This window comes from Balaenoptera ricei, chromosome 15 (genome assembly GCF_028023285.1).
Source record: "Balaenoptera ricei isolate mBalRic1 chromosome 15, mBalRic1.hap2, whole genome shotgun sequence".
NCBI lineage: Eukaryota > Metazoa > Chordata > Mammalia > Artiodactyla > Balaenopteridae > Balaenoptera > Balaenoptera ricei.
In genome coordinates, this window is record NC_082653.1 from 83,130,834 (window position 1) to 83,158,584 (window position 27,751).

The window sequence follows — 27,751 nt, forward strand, 5'->3', positions numbered from 1 at the left end:
AAAAAAGAACAAGAAAAAGATTTAAAAAAAAAGTTGGGGGGGAGGCAGCAACGAATAAATTTGAAAGACCTTCAACTGACCTTGCTCATCGGTGGGTTGTGCGGACACTTCCTGCTCTGAGGCCTACGCTTCCAAGGAAGGGCGTAGGATAAGATAACCCTTCTCTTACAGCAAACACCTTTTCAGCCTGGCTCTAGTCCTGGCCTGGAGGCTGCTTGCTGCAGGGTAGATAAGAAGGAATGACCTGCACACAGGTCAATTACAAAAAGTTCAGAAGCTCAGCCACTCTTATAGACTTGGTAGCATAAACCCAATCCTGTGAAGATACCAACATGTTAATTTCTATTTAAAAATAAAATGTTCAAGAAGAAAGGGGAGGGGACTTCCCTAGTGGTCCAGCGGTTAAGGCTCCAGCTCCCAATGCAGGGAGCCCGGGTACGACCCCTGGTAGGGGAACTGAGATCCCACATACCACAACTAAGCCCGCGTGCCGCAATGAAGAGCCCACGCACCGCAATGAAGAGCCCACGCGCCACAAAGAAGACCCGGTGCAGCCAAAATAAATAAATAAATAATAAATTAAAATAAATTTTAAAAAAAAAGGGGAAAAAATAGTTCCATTATCTACATTTTTAAAATAGTATTATTAAGGACCACTAGTAGGAAAGTGGAAGTATCTTCGAGAATAATTAGAATAATAAATATCTCCTACATCACATTTTCCAAGTCACATAACACTTCCTCTGCTCACGGCGGGTGCCGTCTCCACACCAGGGGCCACAGGTACTGCATCCATTTAACAAATGTAATTTGAGCTCAAGGGACAATTACGTCCCAGGTACCTTATAAGCACTGGGGATATATCAGCAAAAAAAACAAAGCTTCTACTTTCATGCAGCAGCTGATGTGCCAGGGACTAGGGAAGGAGAACAGAAAAAAAAAAAAGAACAAATAAACATACAGTATGTCAGAGAGTTCTAAGTGCTATAAAGAAAAATAAATCCAGATCAGGGACCAGAGGCTGACACGAAGCGTGGTAGGGCTGTGCTTCAGTTATCTACTGCTTCATAACCAACCACCCAAACTCAGTGACTTAAAATAATAGCAATCATTTATTTGCTGTCTCGTATTTCTGGCGGTAACTGGGCCCTCAGAATAACTTACAGATGTGGTTCTGTGAGAGTTCCTGGTGAATCCTCCCCAGCACTCAACTCTAACCCCATCATACTGGCTTTGCTGTGCTCTCCATACCCAACCCAGCACCTGGTCATGGATAAGCACAACCTCCTCTATAAAAGAATTCAAGTGTTTACTGTAGAGCTGCATTCCTGGGATGCCCAAAGAAAAGTGCTTCATTTGCCTCCCTCATCATGGGTCGTAAAGTGGGGTGGAGCGATGGCAACCGAGAAAATTAGGGAAGGGGCACCAGGTGGAGGAGATACTAGGTAGCTACTGAACAAATGGATTCATTGAAGAAACCTTTATTAAGCACTTTTATTAAGCTCAGCATTGTGCTGAGTGCTAAGACATAGCAGTAAATGAACTTCGGATCCCCCCACAAAAAAAAAATCAAAGTCTTTTTCTAGTGCGAAATCACGATGTGACTACCCTGTGTTGTTAAAGAGATTCCTGCGTTATGGCTACCAGCTGAAAGTATTAACAGCACTTTGCCATGAAGATCATGCCTTGTCGTTCGTTTGTAGGACCATCTCATATCTGCTTTGGGCTGGTGGGGGGGAAATTCCTGGATTTGTTCAAATGTTTCCATGAGTGCTCTGGTGAAGCCACAGTGTTCCACGCGATTATACAGCAGTCTTTCTCAAAATTTACATGCATATTATCACCTGAGAAGTTGGGTAAAATGAAGACTCCTAGGTCCCAACGGAAAACTGCTCCATCCCCAGTTACATTTTAAACAAGTTCCCCAGGTGATTTTGATGTAAGTGGTCTTCAGATGACACTTTGAGAATCTCTGTTGAAAAGCATTGTTAAAAGATAAACTGAGGCACAGGAAAAATTTTAAGAGTTTATCCAAGCAAAAATCATTCCAGCCACAGGAGGTAGGGGCAAGGCATTCACAGAGAAGACAAGAAGGCAAAGGGAGGAAATTATTTGAGTGGCTATAGCTTAGGCTGCCTTATACAGGAAAGTCAAGTTGGCTGTTTGTGACTGGTTGTCCTTAGGTTTCGATTTTTTTTAACCTTGAGGCATTTACAGGCTGAGGTTTTGGTTTGCTCATATTAAGCTGCCAAGGCTTTAGAATCATCTCTAATGGTCTCCTTGTTTAATTAATTTAACAGCATGAACCCTAACCTTCCCCTCAATCCGGAATATCCTAAGGACAGTTTTCCTCTTGAGCAGTGAGCATGACAGGGACTGGCCAACCCCTCCATTAGCAACGCTGTAAATCACACATCAGCAAGCTGACAGAGCTGATTTTATTGAGTGTTGAGTACCACCCAGAGGCAGCAATATCCCCTGCGGTAACGTGGAAAGCAAGGGAATGTTCCAAGACAATGGATCTGGTCATCTCTAGATCCCCTACATTGACTTTTTTGAATCAGATGCCATTATTCCATGAGAAAATGATCTTCTAGAGTTAAACCCCACTAGTTACCTGCCCCACTGCTCCCCAGAGTTTCCTGAAATATAAAGTACTTCCATGTAGAGATGTGATCAGTGCCAGGTGGGATTTACCAGGGAGGTGTGTGGGGCACATTTGGGGTGGGGAAGGGCAGAGAAGCTAGGGAACGGTGTGAACCCTGCAATGTTGCAGGCCTCTAGGTGTGGCAGCTCCTGCTGACCTGACAGCACGAGAGGGTACTGGATGTGGGCTGGGGCTGAGCTCCTCGAGGTTTCTTAGGGCCTGGTGTTGGGGAAGCTTCCAGATGTACCCTCACAGTCACTGGGTGGTACATAATCTCTGTCACACACTGGAAGTGTGGAGCCAATGCTTTCTGGATGCTGAATTCCCAGCCTAACAGCTGAATTTAAGACAACAAAAAACTGGACCTTCAATCCTGACCTGCCTGCTGGTCTGGTCCCCAACATCTAACCACCTTTCCGTTATTTCAGACTCAACAATCCTAAAATTAGACTAACTTTTCCCTTTTAACTCATTGCTGCTCAAACCAGTTACCCTTCCAGATTTCATTTATTTGACCATCAGTTTTGCCCTGTTGTAAAGGTCTGTCATGAGCACCAAGTAAGTCATAAATTGTGAAATAATTCCCAAACACTGTGAGATTGAATGTCCACAGGGACATCTGCACATATGCATTAACCAGAACACACATTAATTACAAAAGATGCTCACTGAAGCAATGTCTTAAAACCAGCAGTTTTTGGAAAGATAGTCTCTAATTTGGGGCAGGAGGTGTAACATGGGTGAGAGCACCTACAGAGACCATGAAGCCTTAAGCAAATGATCAGTCTAAGGGCTGGTGAGTTGACAGTATTTTGTGAGGACACCAACACAAAACCAAGACCAAGGATGAATAAAGACACTGAAAATGGGACTATCTATGAAGAAAGAAAGCTGCCAGCACCAGAGGTCCTCCTGCAGTCACCATGTGAACGAGCCCCGGCCAACCAGGCACACAGTGAAAACAGGATGGGCGTGAATATGCGGCCCCGGTGCAAGACCAGGTGTAATTAAATCAGCACATCTCATGCACATCTCATTAGTTATAGTCCCTCCCGCTCCCACCTGGCGCAAGTATCATCTGACAAGGGCCTGGAACTCTTTTCCTCCCACAGTAACTGGTAAATCCTGTTCTTTTTTTTTTTTTACGTTTAAAATTTTTATATGAAAATAATTTCAAGCTTACAGAAAAGTTGCAATAAGAATAGTGCAAAATATCCATATATCCTTTACCCAGATTTACTTATCATTAACTTTTTTACCCCATTTCCTGTCTTCTTTCTTCCTTTCTCTTTCTCCTCTCCCTTCCCATCTCCCTCTCCCCCTCCTTCTCCCTCTCTCCCCACCCCCACCTCTCTACCTCAACACACACACAAACACACACACACAAAACCCACACAAATGGTCCTTTATCCCTAAATACTTCTGTATTTCCTTATAGGGATATTCGCTTGCGTAACCACAGCACGGTTATTAACGTTAGTGCCCTTACCCTTAATACAATAATTTAATCTAGATCCATATTTCAATTTTCTCAAATGACCCAATAATGTTGTTTTTATAAGCTGCCTAATACTCCATCGTGTAGACATGCCATAGTTTTTCCAACCACCTGTCTTGCACCTTTAGGCAGTTTCTGGTATTTTTGCAGTTACAAAGAATGCTGCAATGAATAATCTTGTGCAGATGTATTTTCATATTGTTATAGGTGTGCCGTCAGGGGAAATTCACACAGAACTTACAGGTGTGTCACAGAGTAAATTCTGTCAGATATTGCTAAATTCCCCTCCACATGAGGTTGTACCATTTTGCATTCCATCAGCACTTAAGAATTCCAGTTTCCCCACAAACTCATCAAGAGCATGTATTGTCAGGCTTCTGACTTTTGACCAACCTGATGGGATAAAAAATAATATCTCAGGGTAGTTTTTTTTTAATGATGGAATTTGCCTTTTTTTTTTAAAATTTTATTTAATTACTTATTTATTTTTGGCTGTGTTGGGTCTTCGTTTCTGTGCGAGGGCTTCCTCTAGTTGCGGCGAGTGGGAGCCACTCTTCATCGCGGTGCGCAAGCTTCTCACTATCGCGGCCTCTCTTGTTGCGGAGCACAGGCTCCAGACGCGCAGGCTCAGTAATTGTGGCTCACGGGCCCAGCTGCTCTGCGGCATGTGGGATCTTCCCAGACCAGGGCTCGAACCCATGTCCCCTGCATTAGCAGGCAGATTCTCAACCCCTGCACCGCCAGGGAAGCCCTCAGGGTAGTTTTAATTGGTGTTTATTTCATTATGAGTGATGGTGAACAACTCTTCATATGTTTGAGAGCCATTTTTATCTTTTTTGTAAATTCAAGTTTGTCAATTTTTCCATAGGATTTTAGGTCTTTTTTTTCCCCCTTGGTATATGAGGAATATTAGACTTCTGCATTATGTTGCAATTATTTCTCCCAATGTGTCATTTGTCTCTGCTTTTTGTTTTTGCCATTTTTAAAATTTTTTACATAGGCATTCATCAATCTTTTCTTTTATTACATCTGAATTTTGAATCATACTTTAAAAGCCTTTTCCTGAACCTATGTTTTAGGGGAATTCATTCACACTGTCTTCTAATACTTGTATAGTTTCATTTTTTTCACATTTAGATTCCTGATTCATTTGAAGTTTATTCTTGAATATGGTGTGAGAAATGGATCTATTTTTATCTTTTTCCAAATGGCTATGTGGGTATCACAGTACCATTATTTTATTTTATTTTATTTTATTTTTATTTTATTTTTTTAAATTTATTTATTTATTTATTTATGGCTGTGTTGGGTCTTCGTTTCTGTGCGAGGGCTTTCTCTAGTTGTGGCAAGTGGGGACCACTCTTCATCGCGGTGCGCGGGCCTCTCACTATCGCGGCCTCTCTTGTTGCGGAGCACAGGCTCCAGATGCGCAGGCTCAGTAATTGTGGCTCACGGGCCTAGTTGCTCCGCGGCATGTGGGATCTTCCCAGACCAGGGCTCGAACCCGTGTCCCCTGCATTGGCAGGCAGACTCCCAACCACTGCGCCACCAGGGAAGCCCACAGTACCATTATTTTAAAAATCAGTCTCTGACCAGTGATTTGAGATACCATCTTTATTATATGCTAAATTTCCATATAGAACTGGGTCTATTTCTGAACTCTGTATTCCACTCCATCCCTCCATCTGTGCTACCACCACACTGTTTAAACTCTTGGTTTTTCCACCTCTTATTTTCCATTCTTTCCATTAGCACCTTAGAACGCTTAGAACCGCAGACTGGGAAAACCTAGTGGGAACACTGGTTCTCAACGATAAACTGCTTATCGTTCACTCTGCTCTTCTGGTTCACAGCACTTGCTGAGTCCTTCCACAGGAGTCAGCGAAATGTCTAGATGATAGAGACCAGATTTTCTCAAATTCTTCACAGACCTGGAGATGGTGTAAGACTCAAACAGCTTCTACAGGTGGGACTCAAGAAAGCAAATACAGACTTCTACCACCACTTTTTCCCAGTCTCTCTAAAAGCTAATACACCACCTTCTCAATAAAACACATTTTTTAACTAGGAAGGGAAAACATGAAGCAAGCTCTTACGTCTGCCCTATTTCCTGGTCTCTGGCCACTTAGACGATGGTGCACGTGGCAGCGATTGCAGCCCTTCTCCTGGAACCTCTCTGCTCTTCCAAACTGCTGCTCCTAAGTCCCTCTGCTTCTCAGGGCCCAACACCTGCATCACCCACCCCTCCCATCCTCACTCTCCCAGCAGTTTAAATTCCCAGCGACAAACACAAGGAACACAATTGCCTACCCTCCCCACTTTATAACAAACGTTTCCTGAAATATTTTATTGAAACAGGTCAGTCCTGGGAATGGGCTGGACAAGACCAATCTCTAGAAATATGCCCTTCACTGAAGATAATAAAGGAAAATAAGGCAAGATAGGAATATGAAATTGTAAGAAGCCCAAGTGAATTTCTTTGACTTGTAGAATTTCTAAGTGAATTCAACATAACTGCAATTGGCAGGACAGCAGCTACAGATGACTGCCCGATCGGGGGCCGCTGGGGGGCAACTTGCTGCACGGTTCTTCCCTCCTAAGGCACCCTCAAGAGAGCCTTCTAGCTACGAAAAAGGTAGAAATCCAAGTCTTTCATCCATTCAAGTATTTATGACTACTGTGGGCCTTCGGAGACCTTATCATAGAGGCAAAAAAGTTGGAACTGGCTGCACCGTGCTTAACTGGCTCTCACTGCGCACATGCGTTCACTGAGGACGGTGAACCTAGCCCCAGGCAAAAGCTCACGGCTGTGTGGAGGAGTGCAGCAGGTGCTTGCCTGAAAGGAACCCAAAGCAACCACGCAGGCTGCCTGTGATAGACCCCAGCATCCCATCCTGAGATTCCACTTCAAAAGCTCTTGGGCTCTGCTTGGCAACACTACATTTAACCCACATGATCTCTAGTAACTCCTTTGTTTTCTAGAAATTAGGCCAGGGCTCTTTAAGGTTAGCAGGAAATAGCTCCAGGCCTTGGAAGCCCAGTCCTTTCAATAGCTAAACCATCTAATTCGTTTCAGCTCCTACCCTGAACCCTAAGGGCAAGGGTTCTCAGCCAGAGTCAGTTTTGCCCCCAGGAGACATTTAGCTAGGCCTGGAAACATCTAGTAGATTTAGGCCAAGGATCCTGCTAAACAGCATACCACGCATAAAAAAGCCAGGGCAGCCTCCAAGACAAAGAATTTCCTGACACAAAGCGAGAATAGTGCGGAGGTTGAGAAACTTGGGCAGACTTTAAAAGAACAAGTAGACTCTAGAGAAACGTGTTCTGCCAGTTCCTTTCCCTGTCTCAGAAGTAGACTTGAAACCAGCTTATTTTTTAAGAAACAAAGGTTCTCCTACTTTTCCCTAGGCCGGGATAAAACAGGTACGGAAAGTATTTTTAGCACACTTAATGAGCCTGCAGACAACATTCACCCTGGCATACATTTTGAGAAGCAATTTTTTAATGCGTTAGCTCCCCAGGACACACCTTGGGCAGAAAGTTACCTGGTTCTGTTAACACCCAGGGGATAAAAAGGGGTTTCTCTTACAAAGGTCACACCCCTTGGGAGCGGCAACTTTCCTGTCACAGCAGCATGGCCCACGATGCGCAGCCAGGCCCTGAAGTGCACGACATTAGCCCTGCGTGAGGGAACTGCAGACACCCAATCATACACAGTGAAGGCTAAATATAAAGTGACCAAATATCCCTGTTTGTCCTGGAGTCCCATTTACACCACTGTCCTGACATAATTAACAGCACTTTCCTTCACTCTCAAAAGGGGCAGGAAATGTACAAGATGATCTTGTAACACCCTGTCACACCAGAGAGCAAAGAAGCTATCAAAGATGATTAGGGTTATGTTGATTTAGGAGCCAATGTGAAGAGGCTCCCACTGGCCAAAAGCGAAATGATTTGAGCATCAATAAGAATAACAACTGTGGTGGATTGGTTTAAATTCATTAATGCATTTTGATTAAAAAATAATAATAATTGATCACTTTTATAAGAAGCAAAGCCACCAGATCATTATTATTGTGAAGACAGGTAAATAAAGGGAAGAATCAAGCATTTCCTTTCCTCTATGAACTGTATCTAATAGTGAGGGGAAATTTCTTACAGAAGCTTTCCAGCTAATAAACAAAGAATCTTTTATAGAATTAATGAAATAAATGCATTTAGGCTCCCAACATCATATAATGAGAAACAACCAGACATGCCACCATCTGCAATGTGTTCTTGCCAAAGTGTGAAATACAAATCTGGCTATATACCGCTACACCTATAAGTTTTTAGTTAATCAGACGGCAGAGAACTATATTAAATTATGCCATGAGTATGCAAACAATAAAATTCAGAGTGTGAGAAACTCCACAGGATAAATAATCCAGTTGTTTCAATAAATGAATTTCAAGGGGAGGGGAATTTCCCTGGCAGTTCATTGGTTAGGGCTCCGCACGTCTATTGCAGGGGGCGTGGGTTCGATCCCTGGTCGGGGAACTAAGATTCCACAAGCCATACAGCACGGCCAAATAAAAAACTAAAATTAAAAAAAAAATTTTTTTTCAAGGGGAAAAAGGGATAGGAACTATAGATTATTAGACTTACAAGACAAAGCAACAAATTAAAATTTACAGATCTTACTTTTTTTTTTGGCTGCATTGGGTCTTCGTTGCTGCGCACAGGTTTTCTCTGGTTGTGGCGAGTGGGAGCTACTCTGTTGCAGTGTGCGGGCTTCTCATTGCAGTGGCTTCTCTTGTTGTGGAGCACGGCCTCTAGGTGCGTGGGCTTCAGTAGTTGTGGCTCGCGGGCTCTAGAGCGCAGGCTCAGTAGTTGTGGTGCACGGACTTAGTTACTCCGTGGCACGTGGGATCTTCCCAGACCAGGGCTCGAACCCGTGTCCCCTGCATTGGCAGGCGGATTCTTAAACTACTGCGCCACCAGGGAAGTCCTCTTACTTTGACCTTAAAGAAGATTTTTTAAAATTACGTGTTTTTTTTTAAAAAACATTAATTTGGAATTAAGGAACTGCTCAGTTTTTTAGGTATGATAATAGTATTGTGGGTTTGTTTTTTTTTTTTAAGAATCCTTACCATTTAGAGGTATACACTGAAATATCTATAAACAACATTTGGGATTTGCTTTAAAATACTTCAGCTGGGGAGGAAGATGAGGAGCAGGATGGGGTAGAGATAAAACAAGATTGGTTATGAGTATATAATAGTTAAAGTTGAATGATGAATACATGAGGATTCATTTATATATGTTTGAAATTTTCTATTATGAAAAATTCCTAAATAGAAAAATACAGAAAACAATATTTGACATTTGAATAGATACCAAAAACAAGGCTACTACAACTCCATGGGGAAAGTTTTCTTCTGAGACTCTTTTGAGGAACTGTCCATGAGCTTTGGTCTAAAGCGGACAGGGAAGCCCAGGTGGGAAAGACAGCAAGGCCTGACTCTTACAGAAGCTCCCTCAAGAGATCTCAACTGACTGGAAACCCAGTGTATGATCAGAGAATCTACCACTTAATTCAGGTAAACAGAAGCCCATTGATGAGCAACTCGGAGGCCATGCTGGCCCCAAACTGCCCGCCTAGCTTTGGAATACAGACCTTCCAGAAAAGGCCAAACTCAGGTCAGGTCAGCCCCCACATCACACAGACTACAGGCCAGAGGCGTAGGAAAAGCCTCTCATTGGGTTTGGCCTCCAGGTGGCTGTAAGCCTTGCCTGGCTTGCCTGGGGCGTGGGGAAGAAAAGAGCTGACTCTGCATCTGGACCTCGACGTTGCTGAGAAGTAGCAGCCCAGCATCTCAGAGCTAACACCTCACAGCGCCCTGGTCAGCCCAGCCTCGTGGGGACAACTGAAGGGCCAGGAGGTCATTCGCTAAATCAAGAGTAAACACCACGGTTATCTGCCAAGAAATGAGTGATAAAATAATGTTTTTCAAGGGGGACTGAGTAATGCAACTCTCTGTATTAAAGTCATTACCATTTACCTTATTTACAATGGAAAATGGGGGGAAAAAAATCCCAGTGAAAGAATATCAAGAGGCACCATGAGACAAATCACATCTTGCAATTACAGGACACAGTCCAAAGACAGACTAACTTACAGTCCCGTCAGAAAACTAATCACTCAGCAGCCGGCGTCCAAAGGCACAGCATTACGACACTGCAGCGTGGTCCAGGCTAGTTAGGCAGTTTCCAGAATGTCCAAGAGAAAGGAAAACCTTTAACGACGGCAAAATAATATAAGAAAGCTTAAACACGTTTACAAACGCTGCATCTTCTCATTTTTTAAAAAATGTGTTTTTTTGATGCCTACAAACATCTTTGTTTTTCCTAAATTGGCACTCATGCAAAACAGACTGCTACCGTCTCATCATCTCCAGGTGGCCCTGAGGACCCCAAGTACCTCTCAGATGACAAGGACCGAGATGCACTGAGGATGGAGATGATTCAGGAACAAGAGGTAGGTGGTGGCGAATGCATTTCAGGGCCAGCTGACAGGACCGAGGCACAGGCTCAGATGCCAGGTCCAGAGGGTCCCGGGGAGCAGCCACGGGTTCCACTTTGGGTGGTTCTGAAGATCAAATACATTGACCAACACGTAAGCTCCACGAGGACAGGGATTTCCCACCCCACCTCCACACCCCGCCTATTTTATTCACTGACGTACCTCAAGCACCTAGAAGAGTTCCTGGCACACTGTCGGGCCTCAATAAATATTTGTGGAACGAGTCAAGTGAGAAAACAGGGAAGCAGCGCATTTTATATATTGTAAAGTGCCATCAAATATAGGGTATTAATACTAGTTCATCTTTTGGCCTCATTTAATTAGAATTTTATACAGACCTGGATGTTTTTTAAAATACTCTGTTTATACAGTGATCAACAGCAAAATATTAATTTCCTAACAGATGTGTGGACAGTTGTTATTGTTCAAGGAGTAATGGAATGGGGAAACTACCAACGAGAGTAGACTGTCACAGAGACAAAGGGGGCCGCAAATAAAGTAAAATAAAGGAGGCTGCCTGAGCGACCCCAGCTGGGAGGAGAAGATCGGGCACCTGGAAGGGCAGGGCAGAAGGAGCGCAGAATGAGCGCAGAATGAGCCTGAGAGGACTTCCTCTCGCTCGGCGCTCGCTGTGAAGGGAACTGAGGGCGCTCTGCGTTACTAACGAGTCTGCTTCCAGGGCCCAATCACAAGCTCCAGGGGAATGAGGTCTCATCTGTCTCGTTCACTGCACTCCCAGGACCAGGCGCACAGTAGGTGTTATTTACTTAACAAATAAATATCTGTTAAATGGAAAAGAGAATTGGGGGAAGGAAGGGAGACAGAGCTAATGTTCTTGCAGGGACACAGCCCTCAGAAAAACGAGGTTCAAGCTGCCGACACGGGACAAGATGTCACCTTGACAACCAGACTCGCTCAGGAGGTGGACGTGAACATCCACTGAAGGAGAAAAACCGGGACCTGAACTGAAACTCGGGATACCGCTCCCTCAAAAAGGGTAAGAGAAAGTACGAGCACCACTTGGGTAGGAGACGTGAGATGCTGTGCCCTCTGGCCTCTCAAATAAACCAGGCCTCTCCCTTCCCCCATGTTTGAAACGAGTGGAAAGAAAATGGGTGAAAGTGCCTCACTGCCCTCAACGTCCCTCAACGCCCCCAACCCTTCAGTGAGTAAAGGGGGGCGCATCCTCCAACGAGGTCTCCCTCCGCCTGGTGGTTCCAGGAGGCCCCGCCTTCTCCGGCACCTTCTGTGAGCAAAAGAGGGGCATTTCGGCCGGGCGCCCTCACTGCCCTGGGGTCTCCTGGCGATGCTGCGTTTTCTGGTGCCGATTGAGGATGGACCGCTGGTTGAAGCTCCGGCCGCAGGCGGCGCAGCAATAGGGCTTCTCCCCCGTGTGGATCCTCTGGTGCCTGACCAGCCGCTCCCCCTTGCTGAACCGCTTCCCGCACACCTGGCAGCCGTAGGGCTTCTCCCCGGTGTGGGCGCGCCGGTGCACGGCCAGGTTGGCGTTCCTGCTGAAGCGCTTGCCGCACTCACAGGTGTAGGGCTTCTCCCCGGTGTGCGTCCGCCGGTGCACCTGCAGGTGCTGCCGGCGGCTGAAGCTCTTCCAGCAGTCCCCGCACTGGAAGGGCTTCTCGCCCGTGTGGCTCCTCTGGTGGACCTCCAGGTGGTGCCGCTGGCTGAAGGTCTTCCAGCACTCGCCGCACGCATACGGCCGCCTGCCCAGGTGGGTCCGCTGGTGCTTCAGGAGGTACTCACGCAGCGCGAAGCCTTTCCCGCACTCCCCGCAGCCGTAGGACTTGTCTTCTTCGTGGGTCCGCTGGTGTCTGACCAGATTTGAGCTCCGACTGAAGCCTTTTCCGCACTCGGGGCACTGGAAAGGCTTCCAGAAGGAGCTGTGGGTCTTGAGGTCATCAGGCAGGGGGGCAATGCTGCGCTGGGGAGGGGGCGGCCCGGGAGCGTTTCCCACCGAGCTCCCGGCCTCCTGCTCACAGGTTCTTCCGAGCTCCGGGACCTGGAGAGAGGCTTCCCCAAACCTCTCTGCCGGCCCCCGAGCAGGCGGCGCCTTGGGGTCTGCCAGCTGGGTCTTCGCCTCCTTCTCCTTGCTCCCCAGGCCTACAGGACAAAGGAGATACAGACCGATACTGAAACAGATCTGAAGGTAAACTTCCATATTAGAACCTGGCTTCTAAGGGTGTCCCACTAACAATTCCTTCTTTTTTCCTTTAACCCACAACCTCAGTACATTTGACTTTCTCTGACTCTAAAACCAGACATTCCTTTACTTCTTTCCTTCTGTTACGGACTGTTTGTGTTCCCTCCCAAATTCACAGGTTGAAGCTCTAAGCCCCCAGGTGCTGCTATTAGGAGGTGAGGCCTTTGGGCACTAATTAGGTGAGGGCATGAGGGTGGAGCCCCCAGGATGGGATTATGTCCTCTAAGAAGAGAAGCCAGAGCTGGCTCTCCGCACACACAGAGGTCATGTGAGCATGAACCCTCATGATGGGATTAAGGTCCTTACAAAAAAAGGAAGAGACACAAGATGTCTCTCTCCCTCCTCCACGTGATGACACGGCAAGAAGGTGGCCACCCATGAACCAGGAAGAGAGGCCCTCACCAGACAACAAATATGCCAGCAACTGGATCCTGGACTTCCCAGCTTCCAGAACTGTGAGATGTAAATGTCTGTTGTCTAAGCTGCCCGTTCTCTGGTATTTTGTTACAGCAGCCCAAGCTCAGACAATCTCCATGCCCTTTTGCAGAATAGTCTGCTAAATTTTAATGCCCTCCTTCTTAACTTCCTACTAAGTCAGACTTTGCTTTCCTTCAAAATCTAACTCAATGTTTTCCTCTAAGGAACTTGCCCCGATTACTGCCCCATCCTGGGTCTCGTCAGCACATATACTCAATTAGCACCGTTTATCCCACACTTACTAACGAGTGACCTTGTTGCACGTGCTATTCTACAGTCATCTGAGATGTTCAGCTTCCCCAGGATCACAGGCCTGTTCCAGCAACGGGGAGCTCCCGGCACTTCACGTCCTCCCTCAGCTCAGTGTCCCTGCTCGCGCTGTGCCCTCCACCTCACCCTGTTTTATTAACCTGGGTCTCTGGGAGCCTGGCACAGGGACTGACTCAGGGGAGACGCTTCATGACTGCCGGATGAGTGAATGAACCCAGTCTGTAGCAGACCACCTCTACAGCGGTGTATTTATTAGGATGGAAATGCCCTTCTACAAGTCCTTCCTCTGATCCCTCTTATGCTCTCTCTAAATTAACAGTTGTTTACAGAAGATCAAGAGGAAGGGAAGGAGAAGAGAGGAAAGAGGGACTAGGGAGCAAGAAGCCAAAAAGAAAAGAAGAGGGAAACGACAGGTGATGCTTAAACGGGAAAGAGTCCTTTCAGGCAAGCCCATTAAAAGATAAAGGGAGGGACTTCCCTGGTGGCACAGTGGTTAAGAATCGTCCTGCCAGGGGACTTCCCTGGTGGTGCAGTGGTTAAGAATCCACCTGCCAATTCAGGGGACATGGGTTCAACCCCTGGTCCAGGAAGATCCCACATGCCGCAGAGCAACTAAGCCCATGCGCCACAACTGCTGAGCCTGCGCTCTGGAGCCCGCGAGCCACAACTACTGAGCCCATGTGCCACAACTACTGAGCCTGCGCTCTAGGGCCCGCGAGCCACAACTACTGAAGCCCATGCACCTAGAGCCCATGCTCCGCAACGAGAAGCCACCGCAATGAGAAGCCCGCGCACCGCAACGAAGAGTAGCCCCCGCTCACCGCAACTAGAGAAAGCCCGCGCCCAGCAATGAAGACCCAACGCGGCCAAAAATAAATAAATAAATAAATAAATTTTTTAAAAATAAAAGATAAAGGGAAAAAGGACATTTCATGCCTCGTGATGTGATAAAATATGAAGGACACAGCTCTCACTTCTGATGCATTCTTTTATTTTGCACCTTTCACAAAAGTAAGTGTGCAAAACATAAAGAGCTGAAAGAATTTTCATAATGAAGATGACCATTAAATAGTAGCCACTTCAAGAAATAACATCACTAGCACCCAGAAGCCCCTCCCGTGCCCTCCGGTGACTGGTGACACCATCCTGCCCCCAGGGTAAGGTGTTATCCAGGCTTTTATCACCATAAAGTATTTTCGCCTGTTCCCAAACTTTACATATTCAATTCACACATTGTGTCGGCTTCTTCTGCTCAATATTACGCCTGTGTGATTCACCTATATCGTGGTGTAGCTGTAGTTGCACTACATTCTTTCTCATCGGTGTATGATGTTATACTGTAAGAGTATATTACACTCTACTTATTAATCTGGCTGATATTCATCTGGGTAGTTTCCAGGTTTGAGGTGTTATGAACAGCAAATTAAAATTAAATGCAATGCATGAACCTAACTGGACGTGGGGAAATGTGAGTACGAGCTAGATATCATGTATCATGGAATTTATGTTTATTTTCTCAAGCCCAATCCTAGACAGTTGTCAATGCAAGAGCTGCAATCACATGGGAAGAACTCTCAGGAAGACTCAAGGCTGAGGCGGCTAGAGGATGCTATGCTTGGGAAGCGGACCTCCGGCTCACTCAGTCTCAGCGTAAACGTTAGGGAAGTACGTGGGTTGTTTTGAAACAGCGAGCGGATAAGAGGACAAGCATAAAGCCAGAGTCTCTAGAACAGTCAGAATGGCCAGGAGGGTGTAAAAACTTGCTGGGAACACAGTGGCGTCCTTGGCAGAGGCCCGTCCCCAGAGCCAGGATGAAGGCGCTAGGATGCTGGCACCTCCATGGGTGCCCCACGCACGGCTCCTGCGCTCTGCATTTACCTCGGAGGGGTTCCACGTCCTTTGCCATCACAGAAATCGCACATCTCTTCATCATGGGTGACAGCCTTGTACTGGACCCAGGCCTCCCGAGCCCCACCCACCCCCAGTATACTGCCACTGACACTACTCTGTGATGACCGCTAGTCAAAAATCCACATTTAACTTTACAGTCGGCCCTCCGTATCCAAGCTTCCTCATCCGCAGATTCAACCAACAGCAGATCATGCGGGACTGTAGTACGTTTTCATTGAAAAAAATCCACATGTAAGTGGACCCACACAGATCAAACCTCTGTTGTTAATGGGTCGACTGTACGATACTTTTGCATGTTTTAAGATGAAACATGTTTTAACATGTTTTAAGATGAAAAAGGACCAGGAGACGTCAGTGCAGGTGAGTGGTCAGCACATGACTTACAAAGAAGTGATGAGAGGAGGAAGGAGAGAATCAGAGGGAACAAAGGAGGGGGCCCTTCGCAGCCACGGTTCCCCTCTTCCCACCGCCCACCCCATCCAAGCCGCGGGGCTGTCACCCCTCGTCCCTAGCCCCCCCCCACAGTGTTCACCGGCTGTCCCCAGGGGGCCCTCAGTGCGCACTTCCCAGGCTCACCCTTCCCTCCTACCTTCTCCTGCTGCTCCTCCCCCACAAGCACCTTTCCTCCCAGCTCTGACCCCAGGTAAAACCCGGCTGCCACCTGAGACGCCCGGCCGGGGCCCTGCTTGCTCTGCAACACCAGCCCACACCAGCCCCTCCCACTGCTGAGATCCTACTGCAGCCCCGTGCCCTCCTGCACCCACACACTGTGGGCTCCGAGGTTTATGAACATCAGTCCTGCCCCAACACAGAACTGCTAACGTGGGGCCTGCACACAAGGGAGCGCTCCACAAACACAGGCTGGAGAAAGAGATCAGAGGATCCCTCTTTTGCTGCTTTCCTCTCGCTCTCAAGCCCTCAGTCCCCTTCGACCACAGACACAGTAGGAGCTCGTTCAGGGCATCCTAACGACCGACCTGTCTCATTTCAGCCAGAATAACTACCTCGCGTTTTCTTGTTCCTTGTCTGCTCCTCTCCTGACCCAGGAAAGCACCTCGCCCGCTCCTTATGTGCCTTGGTTCACGCGCTTTCCGCAGGCCCATTTACTCATCTGCCATGATACTCCCTTCCTTTATCGGTAGCATCAGGTTCTGAAATCTGGGGCAAGGACAAGAACCCTGACCTACAGCTTTCAAAGCTCCTCAGTTTCTTACCTCCGGGATGGAAACAGTCTTACCTGGAGGTGAGACCCCGCAGTCCTGGGGTTCCACGTACTCCCCAAGGCAGTCTATCTGGGCTGGGGTCACGTGCCTCCACTCCTCCTCGGGGAAAGCCAGGGCCATGTCTTTAAATGGGCCCAACCCCTGAAACAGCACAGGAGATGGCTATGATCCCAAGGTAGGAGCAGTGGAAAAGCAGAGAGACACAGGGGACAACACTCCAGGGGAGAACAGAGCAGGAAGACAGAAGGAACGCGGGTCCCTAGATGGTTCCAAGTGGGACCAGAAGTGCCTCCCTCTCGACAGTTTAATGGCAGAGAACGATGGACTTGTCTGAGCCACTGTACTTTTGAGCCTCTGCTGCAGCCACTTGGCTGGTACCCAACAACTGCGGCCTCTAACTTCCACTGTTCAATCACCTCCACTCGATCCTCATGTTTGATGGAGACCGGGGGCTGCTGTTTAGCCCCTCAACCAGAACTGACTTTCCCTCAGAGATAAGTAAAAACTCGGGCTGGCCCTGCCTTAAGAACAACGCTGTGTTGAAATCAGTGTGTCGTCGTCATGACACCGTGAAGAAGAACTACTATGGTAGAAGGAGAGGGTCTGACCAAATTCAAAAACTTTGATGTCCTTTCTTCATCTCCTCTAAACAATATGCTTAGGAAACAGAAACAGTAAACAGCACAGGCATCAACCCTTGCCCAAATACTGCTTTAGTGAGCTCAAACTTGAGTCACTTCTGGGAATTCCCTGGTGGTCCAGTGGTTAGGACTGTGCTTTCACTGCTGAGGGCCCAGGTTCAGTCCCTGGTCAGGGAACTAAGATCCCAGAAGCCACGTGGCGCGGCCAAAAAAAAAAACCAAAAAACTGGAATCACTTCTTTTTTCCCGCCAAATGACATCTTTTCTTCTATAAGGAGCTCTTCACTTTAAGACTTAATGTGCCCTTCAGGAAAGTGCCACAGTGGAAATCCCCCACCTCCCGGGGAACACTGGGCATCCCATGGGAGAGATTTTCACCATGGCGGGAGTGCCCCACCTGCGCTCCGGTGACCCCCATCTGTGGCAGGCCAAGAAGTGCTAACAAGGCCAAAACTCCTGCAGCGGCCACAGGAGGGGCCAGAGAGACCACTCGGCTCGGGGCTCCTGGGAGCGCCCACGCGAGTCGCTTCCCTCCTGCTGACACGGGGGGAGGATGGGGTCCAGAGGAAGAGCAGCCGCAGAAGTATCCGTAAAGCGTGTCCACAACGGGCTACTGGTCTCCCGGCCATCCACCACACCCTCCATCACACCTCTGGCACTTCCACCACTAACGTCTTCCTCCTCACAATTACCAGAGTAATACTGAGTCGATGGAGGAAAAAAAAGAAAAAAAAACAAAGAGTAATCCAAATGAGTGAACTGAGCCTCATGCCTAGACCCTAAGGCAGGGGTCCCCAACCCCCAGACCGGTACCGGACAGCGGCCTGTTAGGAACCGGGCCACGCAGCAGGAGGTGAGCAGCGAGCGAGTGAAGCTTCATCTGCCGCTCCCCATCACTCCCTGTCGCGCCCCAACGCGCCCCATCGCGCCCCATCGCTCGAATTACCGCCTGAACCATCCCCCCACAGCCATCCATGGAAAACTTGTCCTCCACGAAACCGGTCCCTGGTGCCAAAAAGGTTGGGGACCGCTGGCATAAGGCTCAGTTCAAATTAATAACTGAGGATGTAAAGTGGAGAGAATGAAGCTGTCACATCCATCAGAACAAGAAAGGTAGAATAATCCAGCTCTGCGGATGGTGCTCTGCTGCAAGGAGAAACCACGGGGAAGGTGAGCCTCATTCGAAGCGACACCACCATCCCTGAAGAGCAGTCGCAGCTCACCTGGGATCCAGCCGGAAGGAACCCCACTGCCATCTCCTGGTCTCTGGTGCTCACTGCAGGGAGGCCAGGACCAGCCTGAAGAACCGGCAGAGCTGAGCAGGGAAATAAACCAGGAGCAGGATTAGCGCCGCCCTGCAGTAGCTCGTTCACAGGCGTCTAGTGCCTGACACGAAGAACCCCAGGAACCATAAGGAGACTCCAGACAGGTAGGTGTGGGTGGACCCTGCCCTTTTCTCAGCTGGGAAGAAGGGCCCAACCCAATATGCGCTGCCCTTCAGGGCTGTTCACGCTCCCAAGTCACACTACGGCAATAACCCCCCTTGAGATTCAGCAACCCAGTAAGTCACATGTTACTTTCAGGGATTCAGTTTATCTGCCCACTTAAAAAAAATATCCCTACATGTCAGCTACATATTTCCTGGCGGTTTCTAGAAGGGATGTGAAGGAAAGGAGAAGAAATGATAAGAGAGCATGATACCAGATATCCCCCGCAGAAATCAGGAGATCGAGCTATAGAAAACAATTTCACTTCATCTGTTCCCTACTGAAGTCCAGGAAGTAGCCAGGAAAACTCAGAACTGCACGCTACAGGTAACTTAGTTTATCAACCGCAGGGTTTGTAAAGGAAAGGGGAGGGGGCCGGGCACGAAGCACCCCTTTCTGTGCCCTTTCTTCCTTGCTGCTTGCATCTTACCCTGCTCCTGGAAGGCCTGCGTCCCCTCTCCAGGGTCCTGGGCGAGATGCTCCTCAGTGCCTTGGTCGAGGCCTTGAATTCCTTCCCCTTGGGGCAGCCCCCACTCGGGCTTGACCTCCACTGGCTCCAGGTGGACACTTGGTTCCCAAGGACCTCTGCAAAGTGCTGTCTCCTCCTGCTCTCCTTGCACATGGCACGGAACCTAAGAACAGGCCCCAACACCTATTAGAATGAGGCCTGCATAAGGCTGTTATGAAAGGAGTTGAAATAAAACCTAAAAAAGAGACCCACTGCAGCTGCAGGGGGGAGAAAAGACAAGCCGGCTCAGCTCTCCCCCAGGACGTGAGTGAGAAGGTGAAAAGGAGGCTAATCTGTCTTCATCAGGCGCTGAGCAACTTCTACGCATCCATATGCCATTTTACAAGGGTCCCTTCTGCCCACCTCAGTACTGATCAAATTCCACCATGAACAGTATCACAGAGAGATGTTATTGTTCTTCCAATGAGAACTTTAGCCCAAAACACTCACTATTAGAAAAAAAGATTCCCCAGTTACAGATGCTGAAAGTAAAAAATACAAAGCCTAGACTGTGCAGTGAATCAGTGAGAAAAAAACTGCTCTAGAAATAGCAAGGAAAACCAGAACTCACAAGAACAGGCCTTTCCTGGTCCACTTTTAAGCTCCTTGATAGGGAGTAAAAAAACAAAACAACTCTCTTAGGACTATACAGGAAGTCAGGGGTGACTGCGGTGGGAAAAGGGAGAACAAAATGAAGACAGACTGTTACCTGCAAGCAAAACAGTAACGTTCAGTCCTGCCCTCTCTTTCCCAGACGGCAATCGGGAAACTGTACCAGAGAGGGACGGGCACATGGCCAGAGTCCCAAGGGAGCATCTGAGATGCAAAGTCACTCACTACGTGAGCCGTCTGAGCCAACGTCCCAGACGTGGAAACGGCACTGTTCCAGACAACGCTTCTCGGGAAGAATACTCACCAAGTGGAATTCCGGAATTCCCTGCATCCCCACGTGCATCTCTGCCCAAAGAGGAATGAGTCTACCAGGGCCCTTGAAATAGATCACCGCTGCCTTCTTTGGACCCGAGGCTCACAAGGGAAATATGGCCAGGTCTCTGCCCTGATGACCAAAAAAGGAGCTGACAGCCCTTCGACCGGCCCTGCGTCTTCCCTGGGAATGGCTTTCCTTGCTGAAAACTCCTCTGCCCTCCACAAAGTACCCCAGATGGTCTGGGAGCAGAGGAGGGAGATTCTGCACCTCATCCACTCCCACTGCTTCCTCAAACCTCTCGCTTCCCGCACCAACAGAACGAGACCCAGATCCCCCTTCTCACCCACCGCCTTGGCCTCCAGGGCTCCCTCCGTGAAGCCCTCCACCACGGCCACAAGGGCCTTGCCGCTCTCCGGGCTGTGCTCCCGAATCCAGGCGTAGAACTCCCGGGGCAGGATGGTCAGGAACTGCTCCAGCACCAGCAGCTCCAGGATCTGCTCCTTGGTGTGCAGCTCGGGCCGCAGCCACTGGCGACAGAGCTCCTGGAGCTCCCTGAGGGCCTCCTGGGGACCAGCCGCCTCCTGGTAGCGGAACTGCCGAAACCTCAGGCGAAAAGTCTCCGGGCTGGGGCCTTCCCTTGCCCTGCCCCATGGCAACTCTTTCTCCAGTTTTACCACAGGGACACCCATTTGCTGCTGACGACCTTCTGCCATCCCTGGACACTCTTTAAGCATCTTCACATCCCCTCCCAGAAGACTGAGGGTCTGTTGGGAAGACCAGACAGACAATGAGAACAGCATAAATAAGACACAGGGAAGGTCAGGTCATCCCAGTTCTGTCTCTACATCAGTGAAATTAGGACTTAGCTTCTACCCACAAATAGCTTAAAATCTCAAGAGAGAGACAACACTACAATCATAGAAAAATATAAGACAGGTTATAACTAGGTTAGTCACCAGGGCCCACTCTTCCAACACTAAGTATACATTTGACATGTATCTATGCCTGACCCACAGAAACTAGAAATACAACAGAGAACAAGATAGACAAGCTGCTTGCCCTTTGAAACTCACATACTGGTACAGCAGACAGGAAAAAAAAAAAAAAAATTAGGGAATTCCCTGGTGGTCCAGTGGTTAGGATTCCGCACTTTCACTGCCGAGGGAACAAGTTCAGTACCTAGTGGGGGAAACTAAGATCCCCGCAAGCCCCGTGCGCTCGGCCAAAAAAAATTAAACAAATAAATTTAAATTATAAATGGGGATAAGTTCTAAAAAGGAAGTAAGGAGGGTGTTAATGGGGACAATCAACTTGGAGACTTGGGGACTTCCCTGGTGGTCCAGTGGCCGAGGCTCCTCGCTCCCAGTGCAGGGGGCCTGGGTTCGATTCCTGGTCGGGGAACTAGATCCCACGTGCCACGACTAAAGATCCCCCACGTGGCAACGAAGATCCCGCGTGCTGCAGCTAAGACCCTGCGCAGCCAAATAAATAAATATTTAAAAAAACAAAAAACAAAAGAAAACTTGGAGACTTGGAGAAAGCTTTTCTGAATAAATAGTGCTTAGGCTAAGACCCAACGAATGAATGAGATGAGCCAATCATTGAAAGAGCATTCCAGGCAAAAGCCTTGGGGCTAGAAATTACTCTGCAGTCTGAGAACAAGCCCCAGTGCAGTGTGGCTTCAGCAGGGTGAGGGAGGGAAAGAGCTCAGAGGCAGGCGGAAACCACATTATCGAGGGCCTGGGCACACACTAAGAATTATGGGCTTTACTCTTATTCCTTATTTTAGTGGGGAGATACATGTTCTTCAAAGGTCACTCTGCCTGGGAAGTGTCAATAGAGAATAGATAAGAAAGGTCAAGAAGGGAAACTGCACTTACCGTGGTCCAAGCAGGAGATAAGAGACTTAGATCAGTGTGGTGACAAAGAAGCAGACAAAGTCAAGACATCTGGGAGGTAAAACCAATAGACTTGCTGGTGGCTAAGATGTGACGGTGTACTCAGCCTAAAGAAAACAACAGAACAATATATATGTATCATTACTATAATTGATCAAAAGATTTCTAACTTGTGTAGGCTTTACCATTCAGAAAACATGTGAGCACATACTCTCATTTAATACTTACAACCATCCTATCGGGTGAATACTACTTCCCCTGCTTTTCAGAAACTGAAGACGTTAAGAGGTTAGATTGCAGGCCAACGTCAGCCTCCCAAAACATACGGTATAGATGAGAAACATGGGAGGCCAAAAAGACAGAAAGGTTTACGCAGGTTCAAGTACTCATGAGAAAGAAGAGGCTTGTAGTAGACTTGGGGCGGGGGATGGGGATCACTCTAAAGGAAGCAGAGAATAAGCAATTGGCAGTTATGTACGTCCCAAGTGTCTGCTTAATATTCTATTGGAAGTTTCTGTATCTACCTATCTTTCTTAAATCTATTTACATTTTCAGTCTATTCATTTTCTCTGCTGCATCAATTGAGATTTCTCTTTCCTGGCTTTCTAGCTATTGCGTTTGTTCATGGTTGCATTTGTCGCATTATAGTACGAATGTTTACTCCTGTGTCTCCCTCCGTCTGCCAGATTCCCTTTAGTCAGGAAAGGTCCTCACTCATCTTTTACCTCTAGCACTTGACAAACAGGCGTCCTCCCATGGTTTCTTTAAATGAGCGTCTGGTTCTAAAACGACCACTTTCACTCTTCACAGTGTTCCGCTTTGGTTCAAGAGATCAGGGTCGTGGACACCCCTCCGTTAAGGCAACCCTGGCCGGGCGGGATCAGCCTGGCTCCTACCTGAGCCCAGCGCGGTGCGGCCCCCCGGGTCCCGACCCGCAAAGCCTCGGTGCCGCGGGAGTCAGCTCCGGGGAGACGCGCCGCCCGCAGCGACAGCCTCGCAGCCGCCGAGGCCCGCAGCAGGCCCACAGCCCGGCCCCAGCTCCCCGGCCACTGCCGCCCCGCAGCCCCGCACCTGTGCCGGGCTCGCCCGGGCCCGCAGCGGACCGGAAGTGGGCGACGGACGCTGTCAGACAGGTGCGTCAAGGAAAGGCCCCTTCCGTTTCCCCTCTAGGACTCTCGGAGGCCGGTGCGTCTCGATGGTCGCTCGTCCCCGGGGACCGTTCGGGAGCCCGCGGTGGACCACCAGGGGCTCCTGCCCCGCCTACCTACTCCCCTCGAGGCTCGCGGTCACCAAGCCCCTTTGCGCCTCCGTGCCTTTGCACCTGCGTTCCCCCGGTGGGAAGGACCCTCCGGACGCACCGCCGGGTACCGCGCCTCCCTCAAAGACTTTAGAGCCCTGTCGGTCGACACGTGTTTATTGCAGCCTCCGGTGCTTTGTGCGAGGGTTAGGGGCGGAGGGTGATGGAGGGTAGCACCGAGTATTGTGGGTTCACATAAGGGGTCTCCACCCTGGGTAGTGTGTGGGGACGTAGGCGTAGGCGCTAGTCAGGGGAGCCTTCCTGGAGGAGCCGGCACCTGAGCTCAGATTTGATGGATGGACCCAAGGGTGAGGTCAGGTGCCCCCAGCGGAGGGAGCACGACGAGCCCAGCAAATGGTGGGGACTGGTGGCTTTCCCGCACCCTCAGAGTCGCTAGAGCAGGCGGCTGAACTAGGTAACCTGGAGGCAATGGGAAGCCGCGGAAAGATTTAAAGGCGGGAAGGGACCGATTTTAGAAAGATACTACAGAGAAACCTGCAAGAGAGACTGAGCAAGAGGCGAGGGAGGTGGGGAGATGAGAAGACTGACTGTGGGTTAAACGAAGCTAAATAATGCAGTCCCCGAGAGAAAGGATGAGAGACAGGACTGGGGCAGTCGTGAGACTAGAGATCGCAAGGAGAGTTTGGATATCAAACATATTGGGAAAGTAGAATTGGCAAAGTTTAGGGATTGATTGGATCTGGAGGATGAGAGAGAAGGTGGAATCATTTGGTAAATGACAAAGGCCACATCTCATATCAGTAAGAATGGACTTTTAGAAAGCAGACAACTGGTTGGTCATCTGGAAGAAGGTAACATTGGGTCCATTCCTTATACCACATGCCAGGGCAAAGTCCAGCCCTACTCACAGGGTCTCCCATCCCTTTATATTACAAATTTCGTTATCAGTCCATCTTGGAAATATTGTTGGCTAGCCTCCTCATTCACTAACATGCCCTCACATCCAAGAGGGACAAGGCTGAACCTTGTCATCCAGGACCAAGAGAAACAGCCTGATGGACTTAGTCTGTCTTGGAAAACTGAACTATACCTAGCGATATCAAAAACCATCGTTCAGCTTGCCATGGAGAAGACACAGGGAAGAAGGCATTCTGGAAGAGGCAAAGAGAGATTGGATCAGATCACAGGTTTCCAGGTCAGCCTTGGAGAAGAGAAAGGGGCTCCTCTGAACGGGGAAGAAAAGAATCAAAGATGGGTTATGGTCTAGGTTAGGGCTCAGCAAACTTTTTCTATGAAGGGCCAGATGGTAACTATCCTAGACAGAACACATAGTCTGTCGCCTGTTCTTCATTTTTACAATCCTTTAAAACTGTAAAAAACATCCTTAGCTCACAGCCAGGGCTGGATTTGACACAAGGGCTGTAGTTTGCTTACCCCTGAAATAGATTATTTTAAAATTATTCTAGAGAAGTGTTTAAGGAGCTCATTCTTAACCTCTTTTCTCAGTGATGTTACCTGCTGAGGGTGCAGGGGACAATGAGAGGTTGGAGCCTAAACAATGGAGTGAAGATTAGAATATCTGTTGTGAGGAATGATGTAGGAAAAAAATCATAGAATGAATGAAAAGATTGTCAAGCAACACTGAATGACTGATATTGAAAACAAAACAAAATAAGTGACAGAATCAATCCACACAATTGTCTATGCAGTCTGGGGGCTAAGAAAACAGCTGGATTAATCCAATATTAGGATTGGTCATAAGGATAATTATGAAAGAATGCCAAGGGGGAGGGAATGAGGGCTCTAGTGGGAGAAGGTTGTATTGAGTGACCATGGAGTCCAAGCTGAGTGGGGGAGGGACCGAAACTAACAAGAAAAACATGGAGACCTGAGGAATCAGAGGTTAGGATGAGGCCATGAAGCAGGTTTCAGGAACTTTTTCGGAAATGTTATAGGCAAACTAAGCATAAAACGCATTATCCTGTTTGTTTTCCATAAACAGAATCATACTATGTTCTGCTCTTTGCTTTTATTCAATAAACAACATATCTTTCCACATCTACACATACTGATCTACCCCACTCTTTACCAGCTGTACAGTATTCCACTGTATGTTCTGTGTTCCCCATGATTTATAAAGCTTATCAGTGGACATTTAGGTGGTTTCCAGCATTCGGATTTACCAGAAACCTGGATGAACATTGTCATACAGAATTCCTTGTGCACGTTTTGGCAAATAAATCTAAAGGATGAGTTCCCGTACATGGAATTACGGGAACTAAAAGTCACATGCATTTGAAATTTTGTCAGCTATTGCCAAATTATCCTGCAAAGAGTCTGCACCAATTTCCACTCTCACAAACAGTGGGGGTTAGCGTTCATTTTCGCACAGTCTCATGAACGCTGGATGTCATCAAACTTTTTCTCATCTTTGCCAATCTGATAAGTGAAATCAGTGATGCCCACGTTTTTGTTTGGACTTTTTAATTATAAGTGAAGTTGTTTTTCCTATCTTCATTAGCTACTTGTATTTCCTTTTCTGCAAACTGGCTATTTTTACCCTTTCCTCTGTTTCTGTTGGGTTGTTTATCTCTTTCTTACTGATATATGAGTTTTTTGAACATTAAGGAAAATAGCCCTTTTTCAAATGTTTTGCAATTATTTTCCTATTTGCCTTTTGTCTTTCTTAATGGAACTTTGTGCACTGCAAAATATTATATGTTTTACGTATTCAAATTAATCCTTCCTTTTTCTTTAAATCTTCTCTTTTTTGTGCCTTCCATCCTCCAAGATGATTTTTTAAATCCCCTTTATGCACTTCCAATACATTTATTGTTAGGTTAAATCTGAGATCTGTCTGAAATGCATTCTGATCAAAGGGAAAAAAAAAAAAGGAAATCCAGCCAATCTTTTTTTTTTTCCAAATGGCTAGCAAGTTTTCCTCAATCATTTACTGAAGGATCAATAATCCTTCCTGATTTAAATGGTTAATTTTATCAAATATTATATTCCTCCATGAAGTAGGCTTTATATTAGGACTCTTATTCTGTTCTGTAATCTATCTGTATCCTGCGTCAGGACCTGCCAAACTGTTTTAATTACTGCAGTTTTATGTTGTGCTTTTGCATCTGGAAGAGATTTTCTATATCACTGACCCTACTTTCCCATGGTTTAAAGAAGAGATTGTTGGAGAAAAATTAAGAATGGTACCCTGAAAACTGCAAAAGAAACCAGATAAATTCTGACCTCATGCTCCTGGCCCTGAGAGACCAGACTAGAACTAAGGATTGCTAGGGAAATGGCATTGTCAGAAAGAAGGCAGATTTCAGGAAGATGAGCAAATGGAGGCTTTTTTTTTTTGGCAAAGAACATGGTACTGAATGAATTGAGAGCATGGGGGCGGGGCAAGAAGGAAGAAGGGAAAAAGGGAAGAAGGGAAGGAGAAAGGGACAGATGCAGAGGGAGAGAGGAAGAAAATTATCTGACAAGAGACAGAAGAGATGAGGTTACTAGGTGAAATACAGAAAGCCGGGAGAAGTTGTCATGACCATAAAGAGGAAACAGGTTAAGAGGCAGCAGAGTTTACTTTAAAATTTTGAAAACCTGTACTGAACATCAGAGAGCTTCACCTCTCTGGTTCTTTAATAAGAAAATGGGTAGAATTATAGCTGGCCTGTCTTTAGCAGGACAGAGTGAAATGGCAGATGTGAACGTTTTAGCACTAACTATAGAAATGAAGGTTATAGGAGTTCAGAGTGCTGGTATGGACAGTGCTGGATATTTGACTTATATTACCCAACTTAACCCTTTAAGATTTAATATGAATTTTTGAATAGGTAATACATGTACATGATTCAAGAGCCCAACTCATATAAGAAGTTACACACAGAACTATTACTCCTCCCTCTGCCCACTCCACCCATCCCATTTCTTTTTTTTTTTTTATAAATTTATTTATTTATTTTTGGCTGTGTTGGGTTTTCATTGCTGCACACGGGCTTTCTCTAATTGCGGCGAGCGGGGGCTACTCTTTGTTGCGGTGCGCAGGCTTCTCATTGCAGTGGCTTCTCTTGTTGTGGAGCACGGGCTCTAGGCGCACGGGCTTCAGTAGTTGCAGCACGTGGGCTCAGTAGTTGTGGTTCGCAGGCCCTAGAGCGCAGGCTCAGTAGTTGTGGCACACGGGCTTAGTTGCTCTGCGGCATGTGGATCTTCCTGGACCAGGGCT

General features: G+C 47.5%; 2 protein-coding genes across 7 annotated transcripts in view; both read right to left on the reverse strand.

The window, feature by feature from the left end:
- The window catches only part of LOC132348939 (cytochrome P450 3A24-like), a 95,258-nt gene extending 86,361 nt beyond the window's left edge, over positions 1-8,897 (reverse strand). The window contains exon 1 of the mRNA XM_059896946.1: positions 8,829-8,897. The gene's annotated coding sequence lies outside the window, so the exon portion shown is untranslated. The remainder of the gene's footprint in view (positions 1-8,828) is intronic.
- Positions 5,742-23,425, reverse strand: ZSCAN25 (zinc finger and SCAN domain containing 25). Of its 6 annotated transcripts, none has more exons than XR_009497588.1 (8): positions 22,994-23,329; positions 22,251-22,375; positions 20,718-21,134; positions 19,365-19,566; positions 18,671-18,762; positions 16,821-16,947; positions 10,609-12,825; positions 5,742-9,148 (listed from the first exon to the last, which is right to left on the reverse strand). XR_009497588.1 is itself a non-coding variant. In XM_059896928.1 (7 exons), exons 3-7 carry the CDS (start codon positions 21,102-21,104, stop codon positions 11,993-11,995), a joined length of 1,641 nt encoding a protein of 546 aa, XP_059752911.1. In that variant the 5' UTR covers positions 21,105-21,134; positions 22,251-22,375; positions 23,340-23,425; the 3' UTR covers positions 10,153-11,992. The 6 variants fall into 6 exon arrangements, 4 of the variants coding, with proteins under 4 accessions (XP_059752911.1, XP_059752910.1, XP_059752908.1 ...); XR_009497589.1 differs by lacking the exon at positions 5,742-9,148 and having other exon boundaries at positions 10,153-10,776; positions 10,873-12,825; XM_059896928.1 differs by lacking the exons at positions 5,742-9,148; positions 22,994-23,329 and adding an exon at positions 23,340-23,425 and having other exon boundaries at positions 10,153-12,825.
- Between the last annotated feature and the right edge of the window lie 4,326 nt (positions 23,426-27,751).

Coding starts and splice junctions, on each gene's coding strand:
- ZSCAN25 (XM_059896928.1), bottom strand. CDS start 21,104: ATGCTTAAAGAGTGTCCAGGGATGGCAGAAGGTCGTCAGCAGCAAATG. Junction 18,763..19,364: donor GCAGGCCTTCCAGGAGCAGG/GTAAGATGCAAG, acceptor TTCCCTGCTCAG/CTCTGCCGGTTCTTCAGGCT. Junction 16,948..18,670: donor TCCTTCCGGCTGGATCCCAG/GTGAGCTGCGAC, acceptor GTGCTGTTTCAG/GGGTTGGGCCCATTTAAAGA.